The sequence below is a fragment of the Gymnodraco acuticeps genome, unplaced genomic scaffold (assembly GCF_902827175.1).
Source record: "Gymnodraco acuticeps unplaced genomic scaffold, fGymAcu1.1, whole genome shotgun sequence".
In the NCBI taxonomy this organism is placed as follows: Eukaryota; Metazoa; Chordata; class Actinopteri; order Perciformes; family Bathydraconidae; genus Gymnodraco; species Gymnodraco acuticeps.
Window position 1 is genome coordinate 2881034 of NW_022989974.1, and position 25822 is coordinate 2906855.

The following is a 25822-nucleotide window of genomic DNA, read 5'->3' on the forward strand; positions in this document are numbered from 1 at the left end:
CAGTGAGGGAAAGTGGTAGGCTACTCACTGTCCGGGTTATACCAAAAACTGAGGGAGGGGGATGTTCCAATATTACCTATCAGTTTATTTTCTGTATAATTTTTTGATTGCAAACTATACATAGCTGTCAGTAAAATCGTGTGTCGAATTACAGTCAGAGAAATCCACTGTGTTCCTATTTTCCTCCCTTCATGACAGACATTTGTTATTGTCAATATACCCCCATTTCCTGGTGGCAATGGACAAAAATGTACCCAAATAGAGGGCTGCGCTCAAAATAATAAATATTAGAATAAAAGAAGCGCTTTTATTTTCCATATGACAAAATGTCGGTGGCGTTTTCCTCGGCGCGCCCCAGGAGTAAAGGGGAGGTGACACAGCAAACAATTCAAAAGGTAAACCTCTTTAAGTGCGTCGTGGCGCTTGTGATAACATATTCTAGTCTGGATGGGAGGTTGCGGTCCGCCAGTGCAGAGAAAGTAGCCTGTAGTGAATATCTGAAGAAATGGCAACTGGTATTGTAACGTGACAGTCAATTGAAGGTGCGTACCTATAACAAAGACACGGTGCTGATGTAGGCGATCGCTTATGCTCATCACTGGAGCTGATTCTGTGTGATGCTGTCAATCTCTGCTTTTTTTTCTGACATGACTAAAATGTTTTACTTTTATCATAAATCATCAGCTTCAAATGGTGTTACGTGTTTCTAATCATTTTAAAGCACAACACCTGATCAAGGTAGCCTATAGTTATGGGTGCCCGTTTATTGTCAGACAGCGTGGCGAAAGGTTAAACTGTTTTTATGGACCCCTGCTTTGTTGCAAAATATAACAATCAGCTGGAAATAGACATTGTATGATGAAAACCGAGCTACATTGGACAAACATGAGCCATATAGCCTCCTGAGACTGCTGCTGCTTTTATAGGCTACCTGACTGAAGCCTTTTTTGTAACACTGCACAACCAATCTTCAACACAGGGACTTTCAAACAAGGTCCTAAAAAAAGACTGTGAGGAAGTGCTTCCATATTTGGCCCCATTATGAGTAAAAATGTAAAAACTGACCCAGAAAGAAGGCTTGTTGAAGTTAGGACATTACTGAAATGTCTGAGGCCATCTTTCAGTGTATAATTTGCCATACATTGTGACTTTTACTGTTTTGCTGAAGTTGTTTTGTCTCCTGAAGATGCTGGATGAAAACAATCATTTAATACAATGCATAATGGATTACCAAAGCAAAGGCAAGACAGCTGAATGCACACAGTGAGTGTTCTTTTTTTTACTCCTGACTGATGCCATATAATTGTAATACAAGTCAGTAAATAAAGCTATGTTTTGTTTTCCAATTTGACAGGTATCAGCAGATCCTGCACAGAAATCTGGTTTATTTGGCCACTATAGCAGATTCGAATCAGAACATGCAGACACTACTACCTGCAGTGAGTCCTCCAAGAGGAAGTAACAATATATTTTCCCATCTCCATCAGATTGATTATGCTCTTACCATCCATCACATATTCTCAATTTTTCAAATATCAATAATAAATGAATATGTGATCATACATTTGTGGGTAGACAATCAAGAGGTAAACATCCATGCATGTTCATGCAATTTGTCCACTGATAATGATTTTTAACAAAATGGTACATTTAGTAGACACGAGTTTATATAAAATAAGGCATAAGGAAATTAAGGACATCAATTAGGAAAAATACTTTTCTCAAGGGGAAAACAAATGGAGCATTATTCTTTTATTTCTAGCCTCCCGCTACCAATATGTCTTTGGTCTCTGGAGGGATGGGCCAAAGTGTGGGACATGCTCCAAGCAACCTCAATGACAACATGGCATCGGGACATCCCCCCACATCAATGATGCAGAGTCAGATGAGCAATGGTGAGATTTTTCGACAAAAACCCACACTTGGTTTGCACACCTTCTCTTTCATCGTGTTCCCCCCTCTTTCATGGTTGTTTGATCCTGAATTGGCTGCATGTTTGTCTGCAGATTTAGTCCATCACAGTGTTGCTTGTCGTTGTTGCCTGCAAATATGTTATGATGTTATCTCATGGTCTGACAGTCAGATTTATTTGCAGCTTTTTTTCTTCTTTTTGTGACCAATACATTTTTAAATAAATCAGTAATCCTTAAAAGATTCCTGTAAAGATGAACTGAATGTGGGCCCGTGGTTAACACGATATGGCCCCGCATGGGAATGTGCTGGCTGCTCTGACTGTGCGTGTGTGTCGTCAGGCCTCAGCCATGCCCCCATGCAGCAGTCGGCCATTCCCTCCGCATCCCTCAGCCAGCCAGCCAGCAGCTACGGTAGCTCGGCCCCGACCTCTGGTTACAGCCACTCTGCGCCCTCTTCCCAGGGCAGCATTATCCAGGGTCCTGGGTCTGGCTATGGCTCTTCTTCCTCTTCTTCCTCCACACCCTCAGCCTCCTCTTCCTCCTCTCGCAGCAACCTCAACTTGCAGTCTAACCAAGGTGAGCCAGGTATAGTGCAGCCTTATCAGGAGATTTGGTGTATTTATATGGGAAGAGGGCTACAGTAAGGCAAGGCAAGTTTATTTATATAGCACTTTTCAACACAAGGCAATTCAAAGTGCTTTACAAAAAATGAAAAACATTAAGAAAATGGCATTTAAAATCAGTCATTAAAAAGAAAAGCTAATAAAATAAACATTAAAAGAAAAAATACATGGATAAAAGTTACAGTGCAGTTTAAGATATGAATAGTTCAATTAAAAGCAGCGAAAAGAGGTAGGACAGTAGGTTAGGTTAATACATTCAGGCTTAGGATTTGAACACTCAAAAACACTTCAGACTTGATTATCATTAACTTTATGGTTATGGTGCAAGAAGTCCCATTAGTTATTGTTTTTTTTATCATTAGGTATGTTCGAAAATGTAGCACTCAGAAAAAAGGGATTGCTGAAAGTAATGCCTTCCAAGTGTTCAGAGTGAGTGGGATGATTTCTAAACTACCTCTAAATGTATTCATGACAAACGCACATTGATCTTGCCAAAACATTAAATTGTTTACATGTTTATCTGCGCTCATCAATCTGCAAATTCTCTCCTAGTTTATCTCTACCATCAAAATAGGCAAACACATTCAGTTCATCGAAGAGGTTTCCTGCCTTCTTCCTTCTGCTCCAGGCTTACCCTGCCAATCTCCAACTCCTGACCCTGAGATACAGCCCTTCTCTCCCTGGATGTCTGTGTGGATATTTATGTTTATGCACTGACTTCACTAACTTTGTTTGCATCGCCTACTTCTGAGCCGCATCTTGAAAGCATCTCTTCAAAGAATGTTGTTCTTTTAGAGACCCCTGACTGCTTTAGACCGTTTTTGGCTTTTCCCTTTGCTCTGATTGACATGGAACTCCTTCTACATTTGTTCATTTGTTTAATCATGGACATTTCTGCCAATGCTGTTAAATGCTCTTGCAGGTATATTCCTTGAATGTGTCTGTGTTTATTTACCCCCCCCCATAATCACACCTCCTTCACAGTCTCCATGATGCAGCAACAGTCTGCCACTCCACACTACTCCTCAGCCCAGGCTGGGGGCCAACACTATCAGGGACAGCAGGCCATGGGTATGATGGGTCAGAGCAGTCAAGGAAACAGCATGATGTCTCAGAGACCAATGGGATCCTACCGTTCTTCACAGCAAGGTAGGTGGTAAGACTTCCTCTTGCCGGTTTGACATTGAAATTGGTTAGTTTGAGTGCTTAAAGACATATGGATGGATGTGTGACTGTACCTTGGGATAGTTAAGACTGAAATTGTCAACAGGTTTCCATTAATTGAGGCTCTAGATGCCTAGATTCCTTCAACTTTAAGAAGCCTACAGGAATTGTGATTTGTGTCACATTAAAGGTAGGGGAGGTAAGAATGGAGAAATCAGCTCGAGTGCGCTAGAATTTGAAACTACGCAGCCGAAAAAAATCTGCTCCTTCCTTCAGACTTCCTTACAGAGCCCCTCCTCCAACACACACGAACACGCATGACCAATGAGGGCACGGGATAAGTTTGTGCACAGATGGAAGGCTGACAGGCAGGTAGGCCATCCAGTTATTTTAGCCGGACCGGCTTCCACAGATGACATTTTCTAATGTATTTATTGTCAAAGCATTTAATGTATTCATTGCTATCGGGATGTTAAGAGCATTCCATGGAATATAACAAAAAGTGTATCTGAAGTGAATGACCTACCCCACCTTTAAGTTCTTGTGAATCACTTAACTTTTGCTGCGTCAGCATGTGTCTAATAATAGCTCCACCCTGTTCTGTTATGTCTTTTGAAGGGTGTATACTTGGCACATAGTAACTGATATGCTATAAAAAGAATGTGATACTGTTTCCAGGGCAACGACCATGATAGATTGTCCTCATTCACCCTGGTACATTATCCTTGCATGACTGGGGGAAGAGTTTTCAGAGAGAACTTTGTTATGGAGTTGAGGTCTCCATAGTTTAGCTGCTTGGTTGTGGTGGCGTTGCCAGGGCCATTCTGTCATCCCTGGGCTCTGGGTCACATCTGGAATTATTTTGACTATAGAAATAGTTAGTTGTTACAACTCATCACTGTATTTGGAAACATTTCGGCCAGTTGTGGTTTTCAAGGCATTTATCTTGTCCGTAGTTCAGATGCATCTTCAAGAGGGTTTTTGTTAGGTTGGTTTTTCTGACTTTGTTCGATGAAATTGAAAAGGAAAAGGAAAGATTGGAATCTGGAGTTTCTGCACACCACCACCAAGCAGAGATCAGATTCTCCCTGTGAACTGCCTTTCCCCAATCCTCATTTTCTAATCCTCATTTTCTCCTCTTAAATTACATATCATTTAAATTTGTCATGGAATTATTCATTGTAATCTCTCCCCTCTTTAATTATTGCCTCCTAAAATTGGGTTGGCACGTTATAGCTTCTTTCGTTTAAGAAACCACTGATAATAACCATTATCCTGCAGTACATAGAGTGTATGGTCATATTAATTCACTTGATTTTGATCTACCCATAATAGCCTCATAACTAAAGTATTTCCAAGAAAGCTGGCCATAATGTTTGTTATGATCCTAAGTTATTCTTAATTCACAGAGAACTAAAGTGCTTAAATGTCCTGTCACAGCTCGTCTCCAACTCAGCACCCAATTGGTCCAGCCGACTGTTTAGCAAATCGTGGTGTCGCCTGTCTTGCAGGACCTGCATGGCAGTGCATGGGACAAGAAGAGTTCTACGGAGAGCAGTATGGACACACTCAGAGCTCCAGCAAGCCCATAAACCGGCAATATTACCCTGATGGTAATCGTGCACATCCATAAACTTCATGCACACAGCTTTCAAATACACAAAGCCACATTTTAGTTCAAGCACTTATCTACATACCTGAGCCAGATTTACTGCAGTGCTGGTGCTTCAGCACTCCCAAAGCAAGGGATAAAGACTGTGACTGAGAGGCAGTCACAGTCTTTACCCTTGCTTTGGGAGTTGGAAAGTATTGCAAAAAATTGCAAAAGCCTGACATTGGTCTCAAATCTGTTTTCCCCCAGTGTGTCTGTGTCCATACTGTCCCCTTTGGTGTGCCGAAACTTCAGAATTCAGAAAGTGCCATAACAGTGTGTTGAGAACAAAGCACACACTTCCTCCAGGGCGTTCCTTTGTGCTTTGTGAATATTGAAGCGAGAAGCGTTGAAAATGTTGTCTGTGCTTCGATCTTTGTCGTTGCACATGTATTATAAATGTTTTGGCCTCAATCTGCGAGTAATAATGTCCTGCCTCTATGTAAGTGGGTTTTGCCTTTGCACAGGAGTTTTTGCATGTGTTGAACAGCTTTCTCTACAGGTCATGGGGAGTATTCGTATCAACAGTCTTCCTATGGGGAGCAAGGCTACGACAGATCCTTTGATGAATCTTCACAGCATTACTATGAAGGAGGTAGCAGTCGTTCATTCTGTCATTTTAAACCATGCTTTCAAGATGTATTTCCCTCCACTCTCCCAAACGTAAATTGTCTAAATGTGTCTAACCAAATGAGTCCCAATCCATATGAAAAGATAAATTACTAACACCTTTTGTATGCCTCCAGGAAACTCTCAATACAGTCAACAGCAGGCTCAGTATCAGCAGCCGTACAGCCAGCAGCAGTACTCCTCTCAACAAGGCTACAGCGGACAGCCACAGGGATACGGTTAGAACAACCCATACAACCATAATGTGTTCATTTAAATACACACAAACAATGAATAATTTAATTGATTACCCCTTTGCTACAGGTCCTGGCCAAGGTGGATCCTCGCAGTATTCTCAGTATCAGCAGGGTCAAAGCCAACAGTACAGCTCCTACCGCTCCTCCCAGGGAGGCCCTGGAGCCCAGACACAGAGGCCCTATACCTACGAACAGGTACATAGACTTAGATCAGATCTCAGATTTTGTCGTTGCAACACTGACTAATACCCAGTTAACATATGGGAAAATATGTATAAATCCCAAATAACGAGTATTTTGGATAGAAGTTAACAGTAAATGTTTTATTATTGAACAACAAAAACAGTGTTTTCTTTTAAATTCAACTATTTTATCAACTTTAAAACATCAGTAAAGCTAATGCATGTAGAAATTACTGTGTAGCTTGAATATCGTTTTGTGTCTCATTAATTACAGAAAGGCAAAGAGAAAGTGAACAACACAATGTATGAAATGCTTTCTAATCTCTGTATGAATCATTTTTTTCGTTGCAGGGTCAGTATGGAAATTATCAGCAATGAGGTTCCACCTTGTTTTTCTCTTAAAAGAGAGTGAAAAAATAAACGGTTCTACAGGGTGTCGCTTGCTCAGCCGGATCAGTAGATCTGGCTGCATCCGATTAATTATTCCCTCATTAATCATCTTTCTAGCCAAGAATACAAACTCTAGTCAAATGTGATGCTTTCTTCATCTGTTTTGCTCCCTACAGTGGTCATAAAAACAAGGTAGTCCATTTGAACCTTTTATATGGATTAAATAGGGTACTAAAAGTAGCAGTAAGGAAATTCGACGAGCTGCAGCCAATCGCCTGTATAATTCTATTATTTTGCTGTCTATGCCTTTCACGTGTCTTTTAATGTTTATTGTATTTAACAAGCCTCTTCTTATTGATTAGTTTGGTGCACAAAGCAGGCTTGTGAGACTGTGGTAACAAAAAAAAAACTGATTAGCCTTGAATGAATTGTTCGTTGATATTTATCTTAAAGATTAAGTGCAGCTCTTGCTTTAATTCCTAGTTGAGACGCTGTTTTATCTCCTGCTAAAGGAAATACATTTTATGAAGGTGAAAACGTTGGTCCTTAAACCTGACTTGATCAGGGAGTTTGTCTGTTAGTCCAACTGTGATGTGTTGCTGTGTGGTCTAACATTATGTGTTTTCACTCTATACTTATGTCTTTCTGAGGTATTCGACACAGTAGTTAGCCAACTGATCCAGACCTAAAGGTGTGTATAAGTATCCATAGTCATACAGATTTGTGGCAGTAGTTTTGGTATTTATTTTGGGTGGCATTCCTCTAAACAGACTACAGTTATTGTATTGTATTGCGGAGTTTAGAGTTAGTGTGATGCCAATCATTAATGATTTTACATAAAAACACATTGCCACTTTGTCTGCACTTTATTTTTGCAGTGACAGTGTATGTATTGTCAGTTGTTTTGTATTGTTGTGCAATTCAGGCTCTTTTTAACAAATAATCCTCAAAAAGCCAAAGTAACACAGGAACAGAATGGTAACACATCCTGCACCTCTACTTTAAAAAGTGCAATACACTCAGACAGTTAGTCATGTTGAGGTTGCTTTTTATACTTTAATACATTATTTGCATTATATTTTGAAAATCTTTGATGTCAAAGGTCTGGTTTGTCTAATGTTATGTTGCAGGTTTCAACTCACATGTCATATTTAAGAACATTATTTCCGTAATCATATGACTTTTTGGACAGATGTGAACTTTATCACAAACATAAAACTTACTACTTCAACATACTTTTTCCAGTGAGCACTTTTATTAATATATTTTGTATTAGATGGAAAAACAAGTAACAGGGTTTTTAAGGTTCATTGCAGTATATTCTGTAGTAACTCAACTTATCTCAGAGGGGTAAAATAACGTAATAGTTGCAGAGTTATTCAAGAATGGGAGAAACCTGGCTGTCAAACAGCTAAATAACTATGTAGCTGCCACTCAACAGGGACAATCACAGGCTTATACTACAATGAATTTGTATCAGTGTTTTTCATTTGTATGTGAACTGAACATGTATGGCAAGTCTTTTGTAGTTCAATGTAATGTGTATGCACTGATGTGGTTGAATGTGCGGTACGCCTTTTTTGTGTGTGTGTGTGTGTGTGTGTGTGTGTGTGTGTGTGTGTGTGTGTGTGTGTGTGTGTGTGTGTGTGTGTGTGTGTGTTGTGTGTGTGTGTGTGTGTTGTGTGTGTGTGTGTGTGTGTGTGTGTGTGTGTGTGTGTGAGTGTGTGAGAGAGAGAGAGAGAGAGAGAAAGGAAAACGGTGAGAGCGAAGTTTGATGCGCATAATCCAAATATGAATGTTATGTTCTTATCTATTGTAAGTCTGCATTGCCTGATCTTTTCTGCTGTCTTTTGTTACTGTTTGTTATATAAAAATAAACTGACATTCACCTTTTGATATTATTATTATTATTATTTACACTTTTCCGTCACCGAGAAACCTCTGCTAATATTAAATGAAAGAGACACGAGTTAAAAATTATATAATTATTTGAATAATTATTTCATTTTAGTTCTTTATTTGTTTGTATTTTGCAATAAAACAAAAGAGATGCAAAAAAACAGATTACCTTTAAAAGAATCCCCGCTAATATTGAAATTAAAGACATTTGTGAAGTATACACTTGTATAAAAGTCTGTTTCATGTACACTGGCGAAGGCTAGTTCAGTAGCATTGACAATATAACATATCCACTTGTTTTCTTTCATAGTCTTCCTGCCTACGATAACTCACACTCACTCCAGCACAGAAGGTGGCGTTATAGGGCTGAATCGCACCAGCAACAGGGAACGGTATTTCACAATCGCGTAAACAAACTGTCCCTTCACGGGTTCCGTAGGTGCCAAGTAGCGTACTCAGTATAAGCATGCTGTAGTTATTAGACGTGCCAGAACGATTATGAAATAATGTAAATCCATCGGGAATTAACTGTATAACGTAGCCAGTGGTAAGCCGGATACTCTGGCAGAACGAACATTTGTTCTGCTGTGAGTGCTGTGTATTGAGGCAAAACGTGGTGACTTTGTGAAACCGCCGTTAGCCAACCCTTCTTTAGTATTGGTATCTGGCTGTTGAATGGTACAATGTTGACGACGCTGTCAAGACTTAAAAGCCCTAGACTTCTTTCTCCGGAAATATTTTTAGGATACATAGGCCTATTAGGACAAGAAGTGAGAAGTAAAAAGGTTAGCTTGTTAAGTCACAGTTTACCAGTATCCGCAGCGGTGAGGCAGAAAGTCACCGCTGGCTCCAGAGATGTCAGCTCCTCCTGTTCGCTGTGCGCCAAAGTCCGAGGCCAGCCGAAGAAGAGAGAGCTGTCTGAAAAGAAGCTGGTATGTGTTTGAGATAATGGTATACATTGTTCACAACCTAGGGATTTAAATTAACCTACAATAGGGATACAAACTGAGATAAATGAACAGTTATTTCAAAGGCAGAGTCTGTCCACTACCTCATATGTGAAATGGAAATGTTATTTGTCCCTCAAGTAGCCAAAACAAAACATATTTTCCTGAAGTTGGATCATTTCCTCAACCTGTCTTCTTGTAAAATGTGTGAATGAAGACACAGATGGGAATATTTAAATGTTGAAATCCAAAACAATTACATCACAGGAATATATCGGATATGCCTTAATCTCTACATGTCTCTCTAGATGATTATAAAAGAAACCTCTATCATGGACAGGTGTTAATTATATTCAGTCTTAGGTTAATTCTCTATGAAGATCAGCATTGTTAAACAATCCTTGTTAAAATATAACAAACAGAGAAATATTGTCTGTAATTAATGCTAGTGTGCTGTTGATGAATCACAGTTTGGATTACTCTCTTAAGTATTTTTTTTATGTGGCCCACAGACCCGTTGTTTTGTAGACCATCGGCGTGTGAAGCTGATGGCTGGCTCTGGTGGCAGAGGAGTCTCCAGCTTTCACAGTGAGCCGCGGAAAGAGTGGGGGGGACCAGATGGAGGGAATGGAGGAGATGGGGGAAGCATCATTATGAAGGGTAAGTTTGGTGTGTGGTTCCAGGCACGAGACACTATTATATTTGCCATGTATTCTCTACAATTATCACATTCTGTCTCCAGACAAAATATTAATTATTTTACAATTCAGATCTACCCACTCTGCTGGCTGGAACATTGTTCAAATCATTGTTATCATCAATGCTATATCACTCATAAGGCTTGGTCTATTCTTCATCATGCCCAAACTTGTTTCTGTCATTCATTTCTTTTTTATGTACTTTCAGCGGACAAGTTTGTCAAATCATTGGCACAAGTAGTTCCGATATACAAGGGAGAAGATGGGCAACCAGGTGGCAGCAAGAACTGCTATGGCAAGAACGGGAGCTCATACTATATTTCTGTGAGTCCATCTATTTGATTATGAATTACATGTCAGTTATGAATGTAATTTAAGAAGACTTTTCTACGATAAGCCCACTGTCTAACCATTGATGATGTTTCCTATTATTAAGGTACCTGTGGGCACCATGGTAAAGGAAGAAGGAGAGGCACTGGCCGACCTTTCGGAGCACGGCCAGGAGTATCTGGCTGTATTTGGGGGAATTGGTGGGAAGGGGAATCGGTTCTTTCTGTCCAATGAGAATCGTGCACCAATGACGGCAACCCAAGGAATGATGGGCCAGGAGAGGGTCCTTCAACTGGAGCTCCGCACCATGGCCCATGCTGGACTGGTGAGGAAAAGCTGCTAATGTTTGAATTTTCATAGGCACATGTTGTTTTTCAACTCTAAAAATGTAATGAACTGACATTTGAAACATCTTTATCCCATCAGGTGGGGTTTCCGAATGCTGGAAAATCATCATTGCTGAGAGCCATCTCCAACGCCAGGCCTGCTGTGGCTGCTTACCCTTTTACAACACTCAACCCACATGTAGGGATTGTCAATTACAGGGATCATGAGCAAGTTGCAGGTAGAGAGTGATTAATATTCGTTATTTTAAAACACTGTAGAAATGATTTAATAAGATGTAGCTTATTCTTCAGTGTAATATATATGCTGCACTTTTACCCTTGTCCTGTGTAGTTGCTGACATCCCAGGCATCATTCGAGGAGCCCATCTGAATCGAGGCCTTGGCATTTCTTTCTGCGCCACATAGAGCGCTGTCGTTTCCTACTCTATGTTTTGGACCTGTCTTCCCCAGAGCCCTGGACCCAGCTCGTGCACTTACGTTATGAACTGGACCAGTATGAGCCGGATCTGTCCCTGCGTCCTCAGGTCATCATAGCCAACAAAATGGACCTTCCTGAGGCCCGGGAGAAGCTAGAGACTCTAAAGAGCCACGTCTCCCAGCGGGTCATCCCTGTGTCGGCGCTCACAGGACAAAACACAGAAGAGCTCATCCTCCACCTCAGAGAGCTGTATGACGGATATCTCCAAGGAGAAGGTAGTGGGGAAGAGAAACCCAAAAGATGGTAGTAAAAATGAGTTTGTCTGATATTTTCACGATATATATTTATACTTGAAGACATGGAATGTTTTTAAATTGCTTAATAAACACATACACGAAACATAATTCAATGTCTGTGTTAGTTTGTCAATTACTTGCTGCTCTTTGATAAGTACATTATTTATTTATATTTTCTGGAAAGATATAGCAGCTATATGCTACACAATAAAGTATTAAAACTAGAGAAGCCAGTACACTGTTAGTATTAACAAATGCCTGTCTAGGCTGGGTCAGCCTGCTAAAACAAATAAGTTATACAAATTCAGTCTATGATAGGATGAGTGTGTGCATAGAAATGATTATGAGAAACAAACAGGAAAACTGAGTTCAGTTGACTTGAAAGCAACATGTTATTTACATAATCTGGTCATTTTCTCAGTCATTACAAAACCACAAGCATAGAGTACTCGACAAAGAAGATAGAGATACATGTTTTTCCGTTTTACTTGATGCTCTAACTTTTTGTTGTCCTGTGTTGAAGCTTGTCAATGACAACGTAATTCCTAAATATACCAGCAGAGGGCATGCACCCTTTTAAACAACTTTCTATGATTTTTTTTGTATTGAACCTTTTAGCAAATAATACTCTGTAGAGTCTACAACATGATGACATTGGTGGGCTGCCGCTGCTCTTGTTTATCAGCCCACACAATCATAAGGGTGCAGACGTGTATTTAATTTGCCAGCAGTCCTTTAGTAATGTGTGTATAAAGATAAAAATGCTTTCGGCAATGTATTATGTCGTTGCCAGTAAAACCGGAATTTGTTTTAAAAAGAACCACATAGGGTAAAGATACTTTGTATTTTGATGTTGTACTATGCAGTAATATAGAACTCAGAGAAATTAAAACAAATTGTTTCCCCAAAAAGGAATTATTTCAGTGCCTTGAAAAAATATTCAGTGCCCTCCTTGGTGTTTTTTATATTTTTTGCATTACAACTTGTCATTTGAAACAATTGAATATGGATTTTATTTCAATAACACAATATAGACCACAAAGATGAAAAAAATGAAGCCCAGTAAAACATTTTGAAAAAATGTAAAACTTAAAAGTAGTAATCATTATTCACCGACTTTGAAGTCCCAACAATGACCTTCAGAATTAAATCCTTGTTTAACTAAAGTCCACCTGTGTGCAATCTAAGTGTCACATTAGCTCTTACAGCTACATCATCTGTATATATGTTATCTGTATTTAGGCACCAAACATGCAAACTGCATTGAGAAAAAGAAGGTCCCCAAATAGATGGAAGGACAAAGCTGTGGGGAAGTATTGGCCAGGCAGAGATCAGAGTATCTGTCCATAGGACAACTTAATGCTCTACGAGTGGCAGAGAACTGTACATGTATATTGATGAGAAGAAAATAAGAAAACTCATTTGGATTTTGGATGTTTACTTGGAAAAGTACTCTGGTCATATAAAAAATGTTTGGCCATCAGGGAAAACGCTTTGTCTAGCACAAACCCAATATCACTTATTACCCTTAGAGCACCCTCCCCACAGTGAAGCATGTTGTTCATTGGCAGCGACTGGAAAACTTGTCAGAATTAAAGGAATGATGACTTTAAGAGATTTGAGGCTGGGACGGAGGTTCACAATGACTGAAAGCATACTGCTAAAACAACAATGGAGTTAAGATGAAACATTTTGTGTCTTGGGAGTCAAACTTCAATCCGATTGAGTATCTGTTGTATGACTTAAAGAATGGTTATGAAAAGACGTATGCGAAAAAATCTTGTTGGATAGATGTGCCAAGCTTATGGAGACGTACAAAAGAAGCTTGCACCTTTAATTGCTGTACAATGTGGCTTCACAGGTTATTGGCGTTTTGTGGTTATTACTTATGCACACAGATTTTTTCATTTATTTTTGTTATTATTTCCTGTTTGTTTCACAATTAAAAAAAATATGTTGCATTTTCAAAGTGGTAGACATGCTGGGTACATCAAATAATACAATCCCTCCAAAATCCACCTAAATAATAGTATTTTCTTTAAGGCCCTGTACATCAATGCAATCTGGTTAAAATGTGTATTGAAGAACTGAAATAATAAATGAGAGTGGATAGAAGAGCTGAGACAAAGCAGTCAGACTTAAGGAGGATGGAGGGGAAGGTTAATGAATAGCAACGTTGGAGAATAAAAACACATAAGAGGTAAAAGCTTCATTATATACCAGCTACGGTTGAGGTCTCTTGCTTTTTTAAAAGCAGGATGTCCTGATGTTGTCTTCAAGGATGTTGTGTCACATCTTTTCTTTTGGTCGAACTTACATGACTGCTTTGTTTGCACATTAAACAGCATGACAGCCCTCTTAACTTGAAAGAGCTGTTCTGGCCATATGTTAACAATGCTGATTATCTTGTTCTTCTGGGTGTGTCTTTAAATTATGAAATCTGATCCCACTCTCTCTTTTGCTAGGCATGTGTGAAAAACAATGATGAGGAGAGTGAGAAATAGGCAGTAATCCTATGAGACTCCCTTCAACAGCATCACAGTCTGGAAACAGTGTGGACTGTAATCATTAGGCACATATAGGTGCAGGGCCGCCCCTGGTCAACTTGGGGCCCCATTGTGAGATGAGCCCCCCCCCCCCCCCCCCCCAACCGACAGGAGTGAAAACAATTGTTTTGGGAACAAAGAAAGTAGGCTACTTTGCAAATATAATTCCTGTTTATTATTATTATCAACAGTTACTTTTTTATACAGTGAGGTAAATGGTAAAAGTGAATGTATGTCGTTCAGTATGCGTTTACAGGTGAATACGTCTGCATTTCCTGCCAAATACTAGCCTCAAAAAGATTAAAATATAATGAATGCAAATAAACTACTTCTACTAATAATAATAATAATACAAATAATAATAATCATAATAATCATAATCAATTCAATAATGTAAATACTATATTATTTTATTATAATATAGAATAGTCAAGACAAAACATGCTCAAAAACTGATATTTCTTAAATCTGTATTCAAATGTAGTTCCCTCTGTCAGCAATGTATCAACAACTACACACACATTTCTATCAGTATTTCTCTGTGTTGTGGTTGACATGATGATGACTGTTAGGAGTTAAGGGGAGAGGCTGAGCATCACCATGAAATGTGCAAATTGACATAAAAATGAATAAAAGGGGAAAAATGCTCCATGTTTTTAAAGCTGTAAACTTTAACTGTTATGTTAGCCAACTAGACAGACAGTGTATCACTCTTCCTCCTGTACATTAGCAGATAAAAGGCATAACATACTTGAATGAATGTTAAATAAAGAATGCTGGAAATAACTGCATCTCCATATGCAGAGACATCTTCATGTCGTGAATTGCAGCTGATGTTTTAATATGGCAATTGGCAATTTGACTTATACAACATTCGCAAGTTGTACATTTGACTCATACAATAACCCACCTTCGAGTGATGCTCTAGTTTCTTCATGTTTTGTTTTTTTCCCCTCTTGCTTGCGCCGGACTGAAACTGTCTTTTCACCGACACCTGCACTAGTGGCCGTATCAAAGCCGTGATTGGTCGTCGATTCATTGCAACGGTGTCGGGTTACAGACGTGCTCCCCTTGTCACCTCTCACTCTCGCGTGTCAGCGGGGGGTGCGCGGAGAACTGCGCACAGCAGCTGAGGCCCTCTGGGCGAGGCCCTCTGGGCGGGGCCCCCTGCGCAAGGCGGGGCCCCATGCAGCCTACGTGATTGGCCTGTAGGAGTGCACTCATTTCATGTGTATAATGCATTTTATTCATTACCTATTCTCATCTAATAATAATTGTGGTTATTATCAAACATTTCCAAGGACCACTAAGATGTGTATGGTTCATTGTACACAGGTTTAGCAACTCTTGAGAAAAGGTTTCTGTATCTTAAGTGCAATAGCTTATCAATTTGGGGTTATGCTAGCTGAGCTTGTTTTGGAAACAGCTGCACCTACTGAGCATTTCTTTTTTGGCATGTTCACATTAAACCGCACACCATCACAGGTATCAAAAACAAAACCGGTATGACGACTTTGCAACTCTTGACTGATAGTTCCTTGGCATCAGGGTGCATGAGATAGCATCATAAATCATATGTACATACTGACACACCTGCATATTTTTGACATTTAAAAGATGCGGTTTGGATTGTTGTATTACGAGTTAGTATCTCTACCTACCATGACCCTGCCACAAACCAAGACATTAGCCTACATTTCAATGACTTTCAATCTCAGAGCAACATTTTATCTGAGACATGCTGTAAAGTTCCTGAAAACAAGTAGCACAACATTGGTAGACAGAAAGTCATGTAGGGTGAAAGTTGGTCTCAGTAAACCTGATATATTTTTCTATTTCAACACACTAATCATCTGATCAGGTAAGGTTTAGCATATTATACAAAAATAAATTGAAGGAACTACAAGTTTAAAGGCTAAACAAACAAAACATTTCTGAAAAATAAATATCATAGGCTGCCATTATCCCTGCACTGCATGTATCTGCTCTAAATTCTCATATATTCAACCATTGCTTTAAGAGCTTTCATAACCTCCTGAGATATAGTCCCCTGTATTGTAATAGTACATTGAAATCCCACTGTAATCCTTATGACACTATCCCAACCTAATGTGTGACTTTGAAAGAGCATTTATTCGAAGAGTTAAAAACGTTTTCTATTTGTATAATAAACCTTATTTCATGCTTTCCAATCCTTTCAGAAACACTGTACATTCCCTATCTGCGATGAACATTGCTTGTATGAAAGAACAAAAAGGTAATCATTTTAAAATCCCAAAATAATATTAGTTAAGAAAGCTCCTGTTGTAAACAATGAAGTTATACAAACCATTTTTCACAAAATCAGCCAATTCTGTCCAATCCCACAATAATTGTAACAGTTTTCGTTTTTGCCCCTCCAAACATATGGTTACAATTATTATTTAGGACTACTAACTTGATAAAAAAAAAATCAGGTATGATGGAGTGTTCATTTTAGACTTTCCACTTGAAACTTTGTTGCTTCTCAAAACGTTGAGGCTCAGGTTTTGTACTGTAGGCATGGTCTCTTGACAGGCAGATTGAGGCCAGAGTATCAAACCTGAAATCCAGGTCCATGTCAAGTTCTGGGTCAAATGGAATATCAGGGATGGAGATGGCATCAAGATCAAAGTTGTGTTTTTCGTCTCCCTCCTCAGTGTAATTATGAAGATCATAATCACCCAGCTCCTCTTCTGGTGCGCTGAGGGCATACAGCTTCTACAGAATACAGAAGACAAAGGGGAGAAAACATTATTGAAAAGAAACACAATGTCAAGAACTTTAAACAATTGATTCAATTCATTTCTTACATCTTGTAGTAAATTGAGTATCATTGTATGTTGCATCACACTAATCTCTTGATCTGCAGAAGATCCGCCGTGGCGAGCCCAATCCTGGAAATCAAAAGTAAATCATGTGATTTCAGTTCTGAATAACATCAGATATAAATAATGGAATATTTCACGGAACATGTCTCGACTCAGTTACATTCTTAATAATTCCACAACTACTACTACTACTTTATAATAATAATAATAATAATAATAATAATAATAATAATAACAATAATGATAGTACCTCGTGCCAAGAACACCAACGTTGATATCTTTGCTCCATTTTCAACTGGAAATAAAAAACCATGTCAATTTATGATAATTGTTATTATCAATCCATTATCCATTTTTCATTACACAACAAAGGGCTGGCTATTTGTTCTGGTTGTCAACAAAAATGAAATGACTAAAACCAAGAGTGTGTGAGTGAGTGACTTTAAGCCCCAAGCTCATTTGATGCATTTTTAATAGTAACAATGGAGTTCTATGGCACTTCGTTGCTGGTTTTGGTCTTTTCGTTGGATTTATTGACTCTGGGATACATCCTTTAATAATAATAATAATAATAATAATAAATGTCTGTACCCTGTAGAAATAGTCCCATTGCTGGTTTGTGACATGCTGGCCTCCCGCGTCTATTGACTGCAACAACAACAAAATTCAAGTCAGGTAATGACCTTATGTTAACAAATGAAAATAATTAGTGTTAATTTGTCATGAATATAACAACAAAAGTGTTTCATAAGCCTGTTATTAAATGTATGTATGCTTGTTCTTCACTTACTGGCTTTCTCTTTGAAGGCCTTCTTGGTAATTTGATGTCTTTGCGACCGTAACCCAATTCCACCTGTTGAAAGTTAAAAAACGTTTTTTCTTTGCAACAAGTTACAGTTATTTTTCCATAATTTTGGAAAAATATGTAAAGTTTGTACATCACTGAAGTATGAGGGGAGGTAATAAAGTTCAGGTTTATTATGCAAAAAATGTATTTACGTTGCAATCAGTTCCGGGCTTCTCAATGTTACTCGTTATCAGATGTCCTGAACCTGAATCATTATTATCTGGCATTGGTTTGTGCTCATTCTTACACTTCAGCAGAAAAACCAAGAGTAGCACAGCTGGGAGACAAAGACCACACACATACAGATCAATGCATATACGTTTATGTCCTAAATGACTTTACTGTGAAATCTTTTTTTCCCCCATTCGAACTAAAGGGTATCTTTGCATATTGTTGACAATTTCAGACACGTTTCCTACCTGAAAGCAGTAGCATGCTAAGAAATATGATCCCAAGCACTCCTCCTCCTACTCCGGAGCCCATAGTTTTGCGGATGCGGCAATTTGGCTTCGTTATGTCAACACAGTTACACACAATAACTGACAGGTTGTAAACTGCTTCCTCGCCCTGGAGGCCAGATACCTTCAGCACCAAATCATACTCTCCAGAATGAACTGTGAGCTCCTTCACCAGTTTGGTTGTATACCCTGTACATAAAACATTCATTTTTATATTGTCAATTCATTTAGCCTTTCGGTTCAAAAAGGATAAAGAGGTTTATTTTCAAAACTGTCGTTATTTTCTAACCTTGTGTAGGGTCAATCTTCCACTTGCCCTTCTCTTTTTCCTGGAGCTTGAAGGAGAAAGGTCCACCAAAGGGGTCTTGATCAAGGTCGAAGGCAGTGATGTTGGCCTGAGAGAGTCCATCAGATTGGCAAATGTCCAATGTTGTCTCAGTCAACTGTGGCACATTGTCGTTTTCATCGGTAATATGGATGTTGAGGGTTGCAGTGCCTGTCATTGGAGGAAGACCTGGTGACCAAAACACATGTGCATTTTCATTAGTGAAGACATTTTAAATAAGAACAAACACAATATAAATATTCCTGAAGGTCATACCATTGTCAGCAGCATATGTTGTGACCTTATACATATTGTCTTTCACAAAGTGGGACTCTCTGTCGATTATCTTGGTTGTGGTTATATTTCCAGTCCTGGGGTCCACTGTTACCCAATCAGCTGGGTCATCTCCTTTTGTGTATCTGAAACACACAATCAGGCCTTTGCGAGTTATTTGTTGACCAAATAATTGTAGTCACGTGAGACGGTACGACAACTAGTAAATTCATAACTTACACAATTGTGCTGGCACTGGAAGCGTCGGGATCTGTAGCTGCAAATGTCGCCAGATAGAGCCCTGCCTTGGTATTTTCCGCCACCGTAACATGTTTGTTAGTCATGTCAAAGATTGGAGGATCATTGACATCCTCCACAATCACTGTCACTTTGGTAGTGGACAGAGTTAGTGTGTTACTACCAATAGTGTTGACTTTCCAAAGACCAGTGGTGCTTCTTCTTTCCACCTTGCATGAGTAATATGGCGCTTCATTCTGTACACTGATATTCAGGTGTTTTTCATGACTTTCTTCATAGTCCAGAGGCTGTTAAAAATAAAAAAAGGAAAGGAATTTTTGAAATTCAGGCCATGTCACCTGACAGCCATAAAGTTTGTCACTGATACTGTAGTTGTCAATTTCTTCAAAAACAAGAATCCCAACAAATAGTAAGAATTTCTAGAGGTTTCACTCTCTTTAGTTCTCTTTGTTAGCACTGCTGCAGTTCATCTCATCAACTAAGGGCAATTAAAGGCACAGCAGCATACTCAGAATGTAATGTTACTGCTTAGTGTGATCAAAAGTGATTTATCAATGATAGAGCCTAATATGTTGGATATTGAATACCTTACCCCATGGAAAAACTACTGGATACCGGTTACTTTATCTGTGCTAATAAAAACGTGTCGTCTGTCTTTCATAAAAAATCAGGATGATCACACAAAAGATACCTTTTCTACATACAGCAGTCCTTCATTTGTCTCAGGATCAGTAGTGATTTTGAAGTTCCTGTTTTCGTCTCCTTTGATTTGATATTTGGCCCTCCAGGCCGATGTACCTTTGGTGTCTCGGTCTGTAACTTGCAGACGTTTAACAAGAACATTTTCCTCCCCTTCTTTCACTCTCCCTGTACCCTGGGAAAGGAAAATAAAACTTTATTTGTGAAAATGTACCGTTGTATTATAACCATATTCTTATCAAGGTGAATTCAAGAAGTAATGGCTCACTGATTGTCCTGTTATCACAGGTAGATGGTTATTTCCATCTTCTATGTTGATAATGATGGTGGCGAAGCTGGAGAGCTGAACTTCTTCTCCACGGTCTTTGGCCTCCACTTTAATGATGTAGGCATCGGCTTTCTGATCAGTTCAAAACACCCAACAATTATTATTAAATATATTATAATTTAGCGATAACCTTCAAATTTAAGAAGATAAAAGTTCCAAGATTAACCTCTTTTTTTTAATATTTGTGATTTGTTAATTATCAAATTATGCAATGAGTTTCCTCACCTCATGGTCCAGACATCCTTTAAATGAAACCGTTGCAGTTGATTCGAATTGCGTTAGGTAGAACTCCAGGTCAAACGGGTCAGGAATTACTGAGATTATTTTGAAATCAAATAATCTGTTGTTCTCAGTGCTGTCGTCGTCGTTTGCTTTGATGGTAGTGAATTCAGTGCCTGGCAGTATCAAAAGAAAGCATTCGTTTGTTTTAGTTTGTATAATATTTGTTCATAATATGTGAAGATTGCAGATTGAGAAGCGACTAGCAAGTTACCTTGTGGTGTTGACTCTTCTATGGAAACCTCATACCTATCATGCTCAAACATCGGAGGGTTGTCATTTGCGTCGATTATTAATATCTCAACTCCAAGCTGTGCGTCTATTTCATTTTTTTCTTGATCATAGGCCTGAAAGGTTAGCTGTAATGCAATAGCACAAATTGTGACATAATGAAATGCTTTCAAGGGCACACAAACACATACACTCACATCCAGGAGATAATGTAAACAATGCAAATGTAGTAAATTCCTTCTAACCTTTAAAACTCTGAACCTCTCGTAGTCGACGGGGCCATGGACAGTAAGCATTCCTGTAATTTCGTTGAGTTTTAAGATGTTTTTGGGTTCTTCTTCCACACCCTGACCATGTATCTTTAAAAAGCTGAATTTATTTTCAACGTGGAGCTGCAGGGAGTAAAACAGCACAGTAGTGAACGGTGGGATCTTGTCATACCTATACCATTCATTTCGACTTATTATGACTCTCGGTAAATACACACCGGGCCCAGCTCGTATGGGAAACCTCCTTCATGGTCTTCTCGAATAGTAAAGGAATCAATAATCCAGTTTCTTTTTTGTCGCTTCAGAATTTTTAAAGATGAACTATGGACTAGCAAACACTAGAGAAAAACATTACATTACATAAGATTAAGTACATTTTGGATTATTTTGTATATTCATGATTGTGATTACTAGCACATACAACTCTTAACACATTGTTAAATAACAAGTCACTTAATTTATACACACAACACTCGTTAAAGCACTGCTCTATATTCTATCAATAATCTATAATATTAGCAGAATTAACCAGTGCCTTCAGCATTGACTTTTAAAAATATTTATAAATATTTGATTTGTCATTTACAAACTGACTTAATTTTAAATAATCTGTTTTTTGATAACCAGCCATATTATATCTGTATCATTTTGATCATATTATCATATAAATAAAAAAATGTAACGCTTGGTTATATATATTTACAAACAGTGAATGTTTATAAAGGCAGCCCATCATGATGGAATCAAAGGCTTAAGTAAGTATCAAGTAATAATTGTTTGAAATATTCTCAACCAATCTGTCCAGAAATGATGCAAAAGATACATTCTTACCAGTATCAAGAACAGCCTAGGGCGTGTTATCTCCATCGCAAATCGAGATCGTGTGTTGTTAATCCCTTGGTTTTTAGACTAACGCTGGGATGCACCTGGATTACAGTTTAAATGCAACTCATGGCAGCAGCCTACCTGAGAGGGGGCGGGGCCTGTGTGTGTGTGTGTGTGTGTGTGTGTGTGTGTGTGTGTGTCTAAAATGCATATTATATATTTGGTCTGTAACACTTTTGTTAGAGATATGTGAGAATAGTTATGTTACTATACCTTTACACTTTTGATGTAACCATGTAATCATTTTCATCATTTTTATTTAAATAGCTTCTTTCCTATAGCAACCTTACAAAGTGCTTTACAGTGGTGCAAACACACAAATACAATAAATGTTTAAACTATGTAACTGAAAGCACATCTAAATAATTACATCTAAAAAATAACTAGGATTTCATAATACTCTAAAGGCAGTTAGCTTGATAACCACTATGGAGACCCAAACTGTTGTCATGCATATCTCTATGAAAACAAAATATATTGTAAATGCAGTACTTGTGGCAATGTATTAAATTAATGTTATATATTTGTCCTGTTTAAACATTTTCTATAATATGCAACCCTTTATCACTGGGTCTTTGCCAGGCAGGACGAGACGGACACAGTTACACCATTGACTCTTGCTTAGATTTAACTGCTCCTTGTTAACTATGTCATTTTGAATGTAAATGGGAAGATTTTATAAGATGTTATAATGACCTGAGTAATAAAATGATTTTGAACATGATTATATAAATGTAATTTGATTGTAGATGATTTCACAATGCGTGGCTTTATTTTATTTATCTGTTTATTTCATTATATTGTACAAGAGGAGAGTGAACAGGCGTGTTAGCGGCAGACAGGGAGAGACAAATAATTACACATGGTGCTCTCCAAGAAGAGGAAAGTAGACAGTGAGAACAGTGTGGACGGACTCATTCATGTTAACCCTTGTGTTATGTTCACATTTCGCACCCTTTGGTAATGTTCGGGTCAAATTGACCCGGGACATATTTCAGGGTTTTAAAAAAATACAGAACTAAATTCAACATGCACAATTCCTTATATATATTGTCTTTAACTCATTCCCCAACAATATAAATGAAATATATGATTAGTTTTTGAAAATACTCTTTGCTAGATCAAATTTAACAATGGAAGTGTCCATCGTTTTTTGTGAAAAAAATGTAATTTATGTTAAAAAAAATACACTGTAATAAAAACTAGGTTTACATTTTGCTCATGCTTTTCTAGGACAAATGTAAATGAACATTTTTTCATTAATGTTTATTATTTTTAATCTGTCATATAATAATCAAAGCCCTGAAGGAAATAAAGCAATTTATCAGCAATTGGAACACAAGAACCACACATCCAAAAGTATTTGGCTGTGAAATATAGAGGGAATGAAACATCCATATAAATGACATAGAACAGATATAAACACAAAGCAAATAAAAATAATTAACAGTCACTATTCATAAAATACAGTATATCCGAAAAATATATTGATGAAGTGAAGCTGCAGAACATTATGTGAGTCAATGGGCAGGTCCGTTTAGGAAACACATGATGTACAGAACTTCTTCGTGTGTATAGCACAGATGTACTTGTTGCAGTTGCTGCATGTAGTCTGTGTCTTTGAGTCCTTTGAGGGTCCACAGACCTCACAGCTGGCTGTGGGGGTCTTCCAGAAGCTAACTGGGGGGTCTTCTTGCGGCTGGCTGTGGGGGTCTTCCAGCAGCTGGCTCTGAGTCAAGTTCATCTTCCAATTTGCTGTCAAATTCTGAGTTTACCTCCACATTATCCTCATCTTCAGAAATGTCTTCCTGTCCCACTTCACCGTGTTCTTCTAATGCATTCCACTCACTCTCATCCATTATTAGCTCCAAGGCTCTGAGCAGAATATCTTTTGGCCATTTTGTTGGTAGATAATTGCAGTTCTGCACTACACTGTTACTACACTGAGGTTATGTCTCTGTTTAGTCCCTCCTCCGGCGTGCAGGTGCGAGGGGGACAGTGCGAGAACATTTAAAATGTTTATACATTTCTGGAAGATCTAAAATATTTATAATGTTCTAGGATAGTTTTGTGTACACACTCCAAAGGGTAAAGATCAAGGGAAAACATGATCAAACAGCTTCTCTATGCATACGATTGTGTGTGTGTGTGTGTGTGTGTGTGTGTGTGTGTGTGTGTGTGTGTGTGTGTGTGTGTGTGTGTGTGTGTGTGTGTGTGTGTGTGTGTGTGTGTGTGTGTGCAGGGCAGCCGCCAGGGATTTTGGGCCCCATGAAAAGATATCACATTGGTTACTTACATTTTTTGTTCTTAATGTTCTAAAATAGTTTGGGCCCCTGTCAGTCACGGGCCCTTAGAATCGTCCTAACTTTTCACCCCCTTACGGTGCCCCTGTGTGTGTGTGTGTGTGTGTGTGTGTGTGTGTGTGTGTGTGTGTGTGTGTGTGTGTGTGTGTGTGTGTGTGTGTGTGTGTGTGTGTGTGTGTGTGTGTGTGTGTGTGTGTGTGTGCGCGCGTGCGCGTGCGCGTGCGTGCGTGCATGTGTGTGTGAGAGAGTTTGTGTGCACTTTTATAACAACTGACTTCTAGTTTAGACTTGTCCTTTGAAATCAGTTCCTGGAATAAGATATTTTTAAAAGTATTTTAGATGTTACTTTTACTGCAGTTGTTTTATGGTGCGTAGTATGAGGCTGAGAGGCAAAGCTAGCTTTAATTGTTATAAATAAAAACATGCATTACGACATGTGGTTAAATAAGATTTGACACATCACTTTTCTTTATTAAAAAAACAAACAATGTATTTAAATTTTTGGGTTGATAGGGATAAGATATCAAATTAAAGGTCAGATTACAAAATTCAAATGTAATTTCAGCCCCAGAGTGCCACGGTTATATCAAGGCTGCATTCATTCAGTTTCAAATAAAGTGTTGTTCCTTTCGACAGTTGACTTTGAATCACATTGAATTATTACTCACTTCCATGTGTGCAATAGTGACAGTCCTAACAATGGGCTTTATATATTTTCAGTACATCAACATAATAATTCATTGTGTATCTTCGTCCTTCAAAAAGCACAACATCTGTGTGTGTGCTCATTGTAATAACATTAGAAATATGCTGACTGACCACAAATGTAAAGGCATACTATACAACATAACTACACTGGTTTTACAAAAGCACCTGGTATTTCTTGGATGTGCTGGCTATACAGAGGAATGTTATAACCTAATTTACAACCTTTTCACCTGAGGACAATTTTAACTAACAGTCTAGATACTTTAAGATGTGAAAAAAAATCTTTAGGGAGAGTATCTGGCTCACATTGCACCTGGGGGTGTGAATGGGAATCAGGAGTGTTTTTTATAACTAACCGCCGAAAACAAAACAAAAGAGATGATAGCATGACACGTCAGTAACTTAGCTGGAACTCTGGACGCCTTTATTTTGCAATGAAGCATGACAGATACAAATCTTTTCACTGGAATCTGTGATGAAATCACTTCTCATGAAAAAATTAAATACTTTAGAAATGTGTGTGTGTGTGGAGGGGGGGGGGGGGGGTAAAAGACAAAAGCTGTAGGGAGACATGGGACAGTTGTAACACTTTTTGGGTTTTCCCCAATAAGTAAAAATACGTTTACACTAGGATAGCCATTTTGCTATAATATACATTCTTAATGTGTCAACTACTGAAACAATGTATTTAAGTGTTGTTAAGAAATAAGCACAGATTGGAAAATGTATTTAAATACAGTCACTCAACTGTTACAACCATCCCAGTGTACAGGGACGGTTGTAATGCAAGGGACGGCTGTAACATGTTAATAACGGTTACCCTTTTTCACACTACATGAC

General features: G+C 38.5%; 3 protein-coding genes across 7 annotated transcripts; 2 read left to right on the forward strand and 1 right to left on the reverse strand.

Annotated features, from left to right (window-relative positions):
• The first annotated feature begins 136 nt into the window (after positions 1 to 136).
• LOC117543110 (calcium-responsive transactivator-like) lies at positions 137 to 8683 on the forward strand. Of its 4 annotated transcripts, XM_034211186.1 has the most exons (11): positions 137 to 395; positions 1187 to 1263; positions 1355 to 1439; positions 1763 to 1895; positions 2253 to 2489; positions 3521 to 3685; positions 5212 to 5313; positions 5854 to 5946; positions 6098 to 6199; positions 6285 to 6412; positions 6751 to 8683. In XM_034211186.1, exons 1-11 carry the CDS (start codon positions 327 to 329, stop codon positions 6775 to 6777), a joined length of 1218 nt encoding a protein of 405 aa, XP_034067077.1. In that variant the 5' UTR covers positions 137 to 326; the 3' UTR covers positions 6778 to 8683. The 4 variants fall into 4 exon arrangements, with proteins under 4 accessions (XP_034067077.1, XP_034067076.1, XP_034067074.1 ...); XM_034211184.1 differs by lacking the exon at positions 5212 to 5313 and having other exon boundaries at positions 139 to 395; XM_034211185.1 differs by lacking the exons at positions 5212 to 5313; positions 6751 to 8683 and having other exon boundaries at positions 137 to 542; positions 6285 to 6744.
• A 267-nt stretch (positions 8684 to 8950) lies between these two features.
• On the forward strand, positions 8951 to 11837 carry mtg2 (mitochondrial ribosome-associated GTPase 2). Its single transcript, XM_034211182.1, is given in 7 exon segments — positions 8951 to 9620; positions 10148 to 10295; positions 10542 to 10657; positions 10770 to 10988; positions 11090 to 11228; positions 11342 to 11395; positions 11398 to 11837. Coding segments are annotated over 7 exon segments (1263 nt in total). The 5' UTR covers positions 8951 to 9371; the 3' UTR covers positions 11736 to 11837.
• A 4145-nt stretch (positions 11838 to 15982) lies between these two features.
• On the reverse strand, positions 15983 to 22006 carry LOC117543077 (cadherin-4-like). Of its 2 annotated transcripts, none has more exons than XM_034211130.1 (17): positions 21918 to 22006; positions 21305 to 21424; positions 21063 to 21209; positions 20801 to 20945; positions 20533 to 20702; positions 20248 to 20379; positions 19972 to 20154; positions 19263 to 19567; positions 19026 to 19168; positions 18714 to 18938; positions 18386 to 18613; positions 18119 to 18243; positions 17910 to 17972; positions 17711 to 17767; positions 17370 to 17414; positions 17141 to 17185; positions 15983 to 17009 (listed from the first exon to the last, which is right to left on the reverse strand). In XM_034211130.1, exons 1-17 carry the CDS (start codon positions 21951 to 21953, stop codon positions 16746 to 16748), a joined length of 2433 nt encoding a protein of 810 aa, XP_034067021.1. In that variant the 5' UTR covers positions 21954 to 22006; the 3' UTR covers positions 15983 to 16745. The 2 variants fall into 2 exon arrangements, with proteins under 2 accessions (XP_034067021.1, XP_034067020.1); XM_034211129.1 differs by having other exon boundaries at positions 17102 to 17185.
• Positions 22007 to 25822: the final 3816 nt, after the last annotated feature.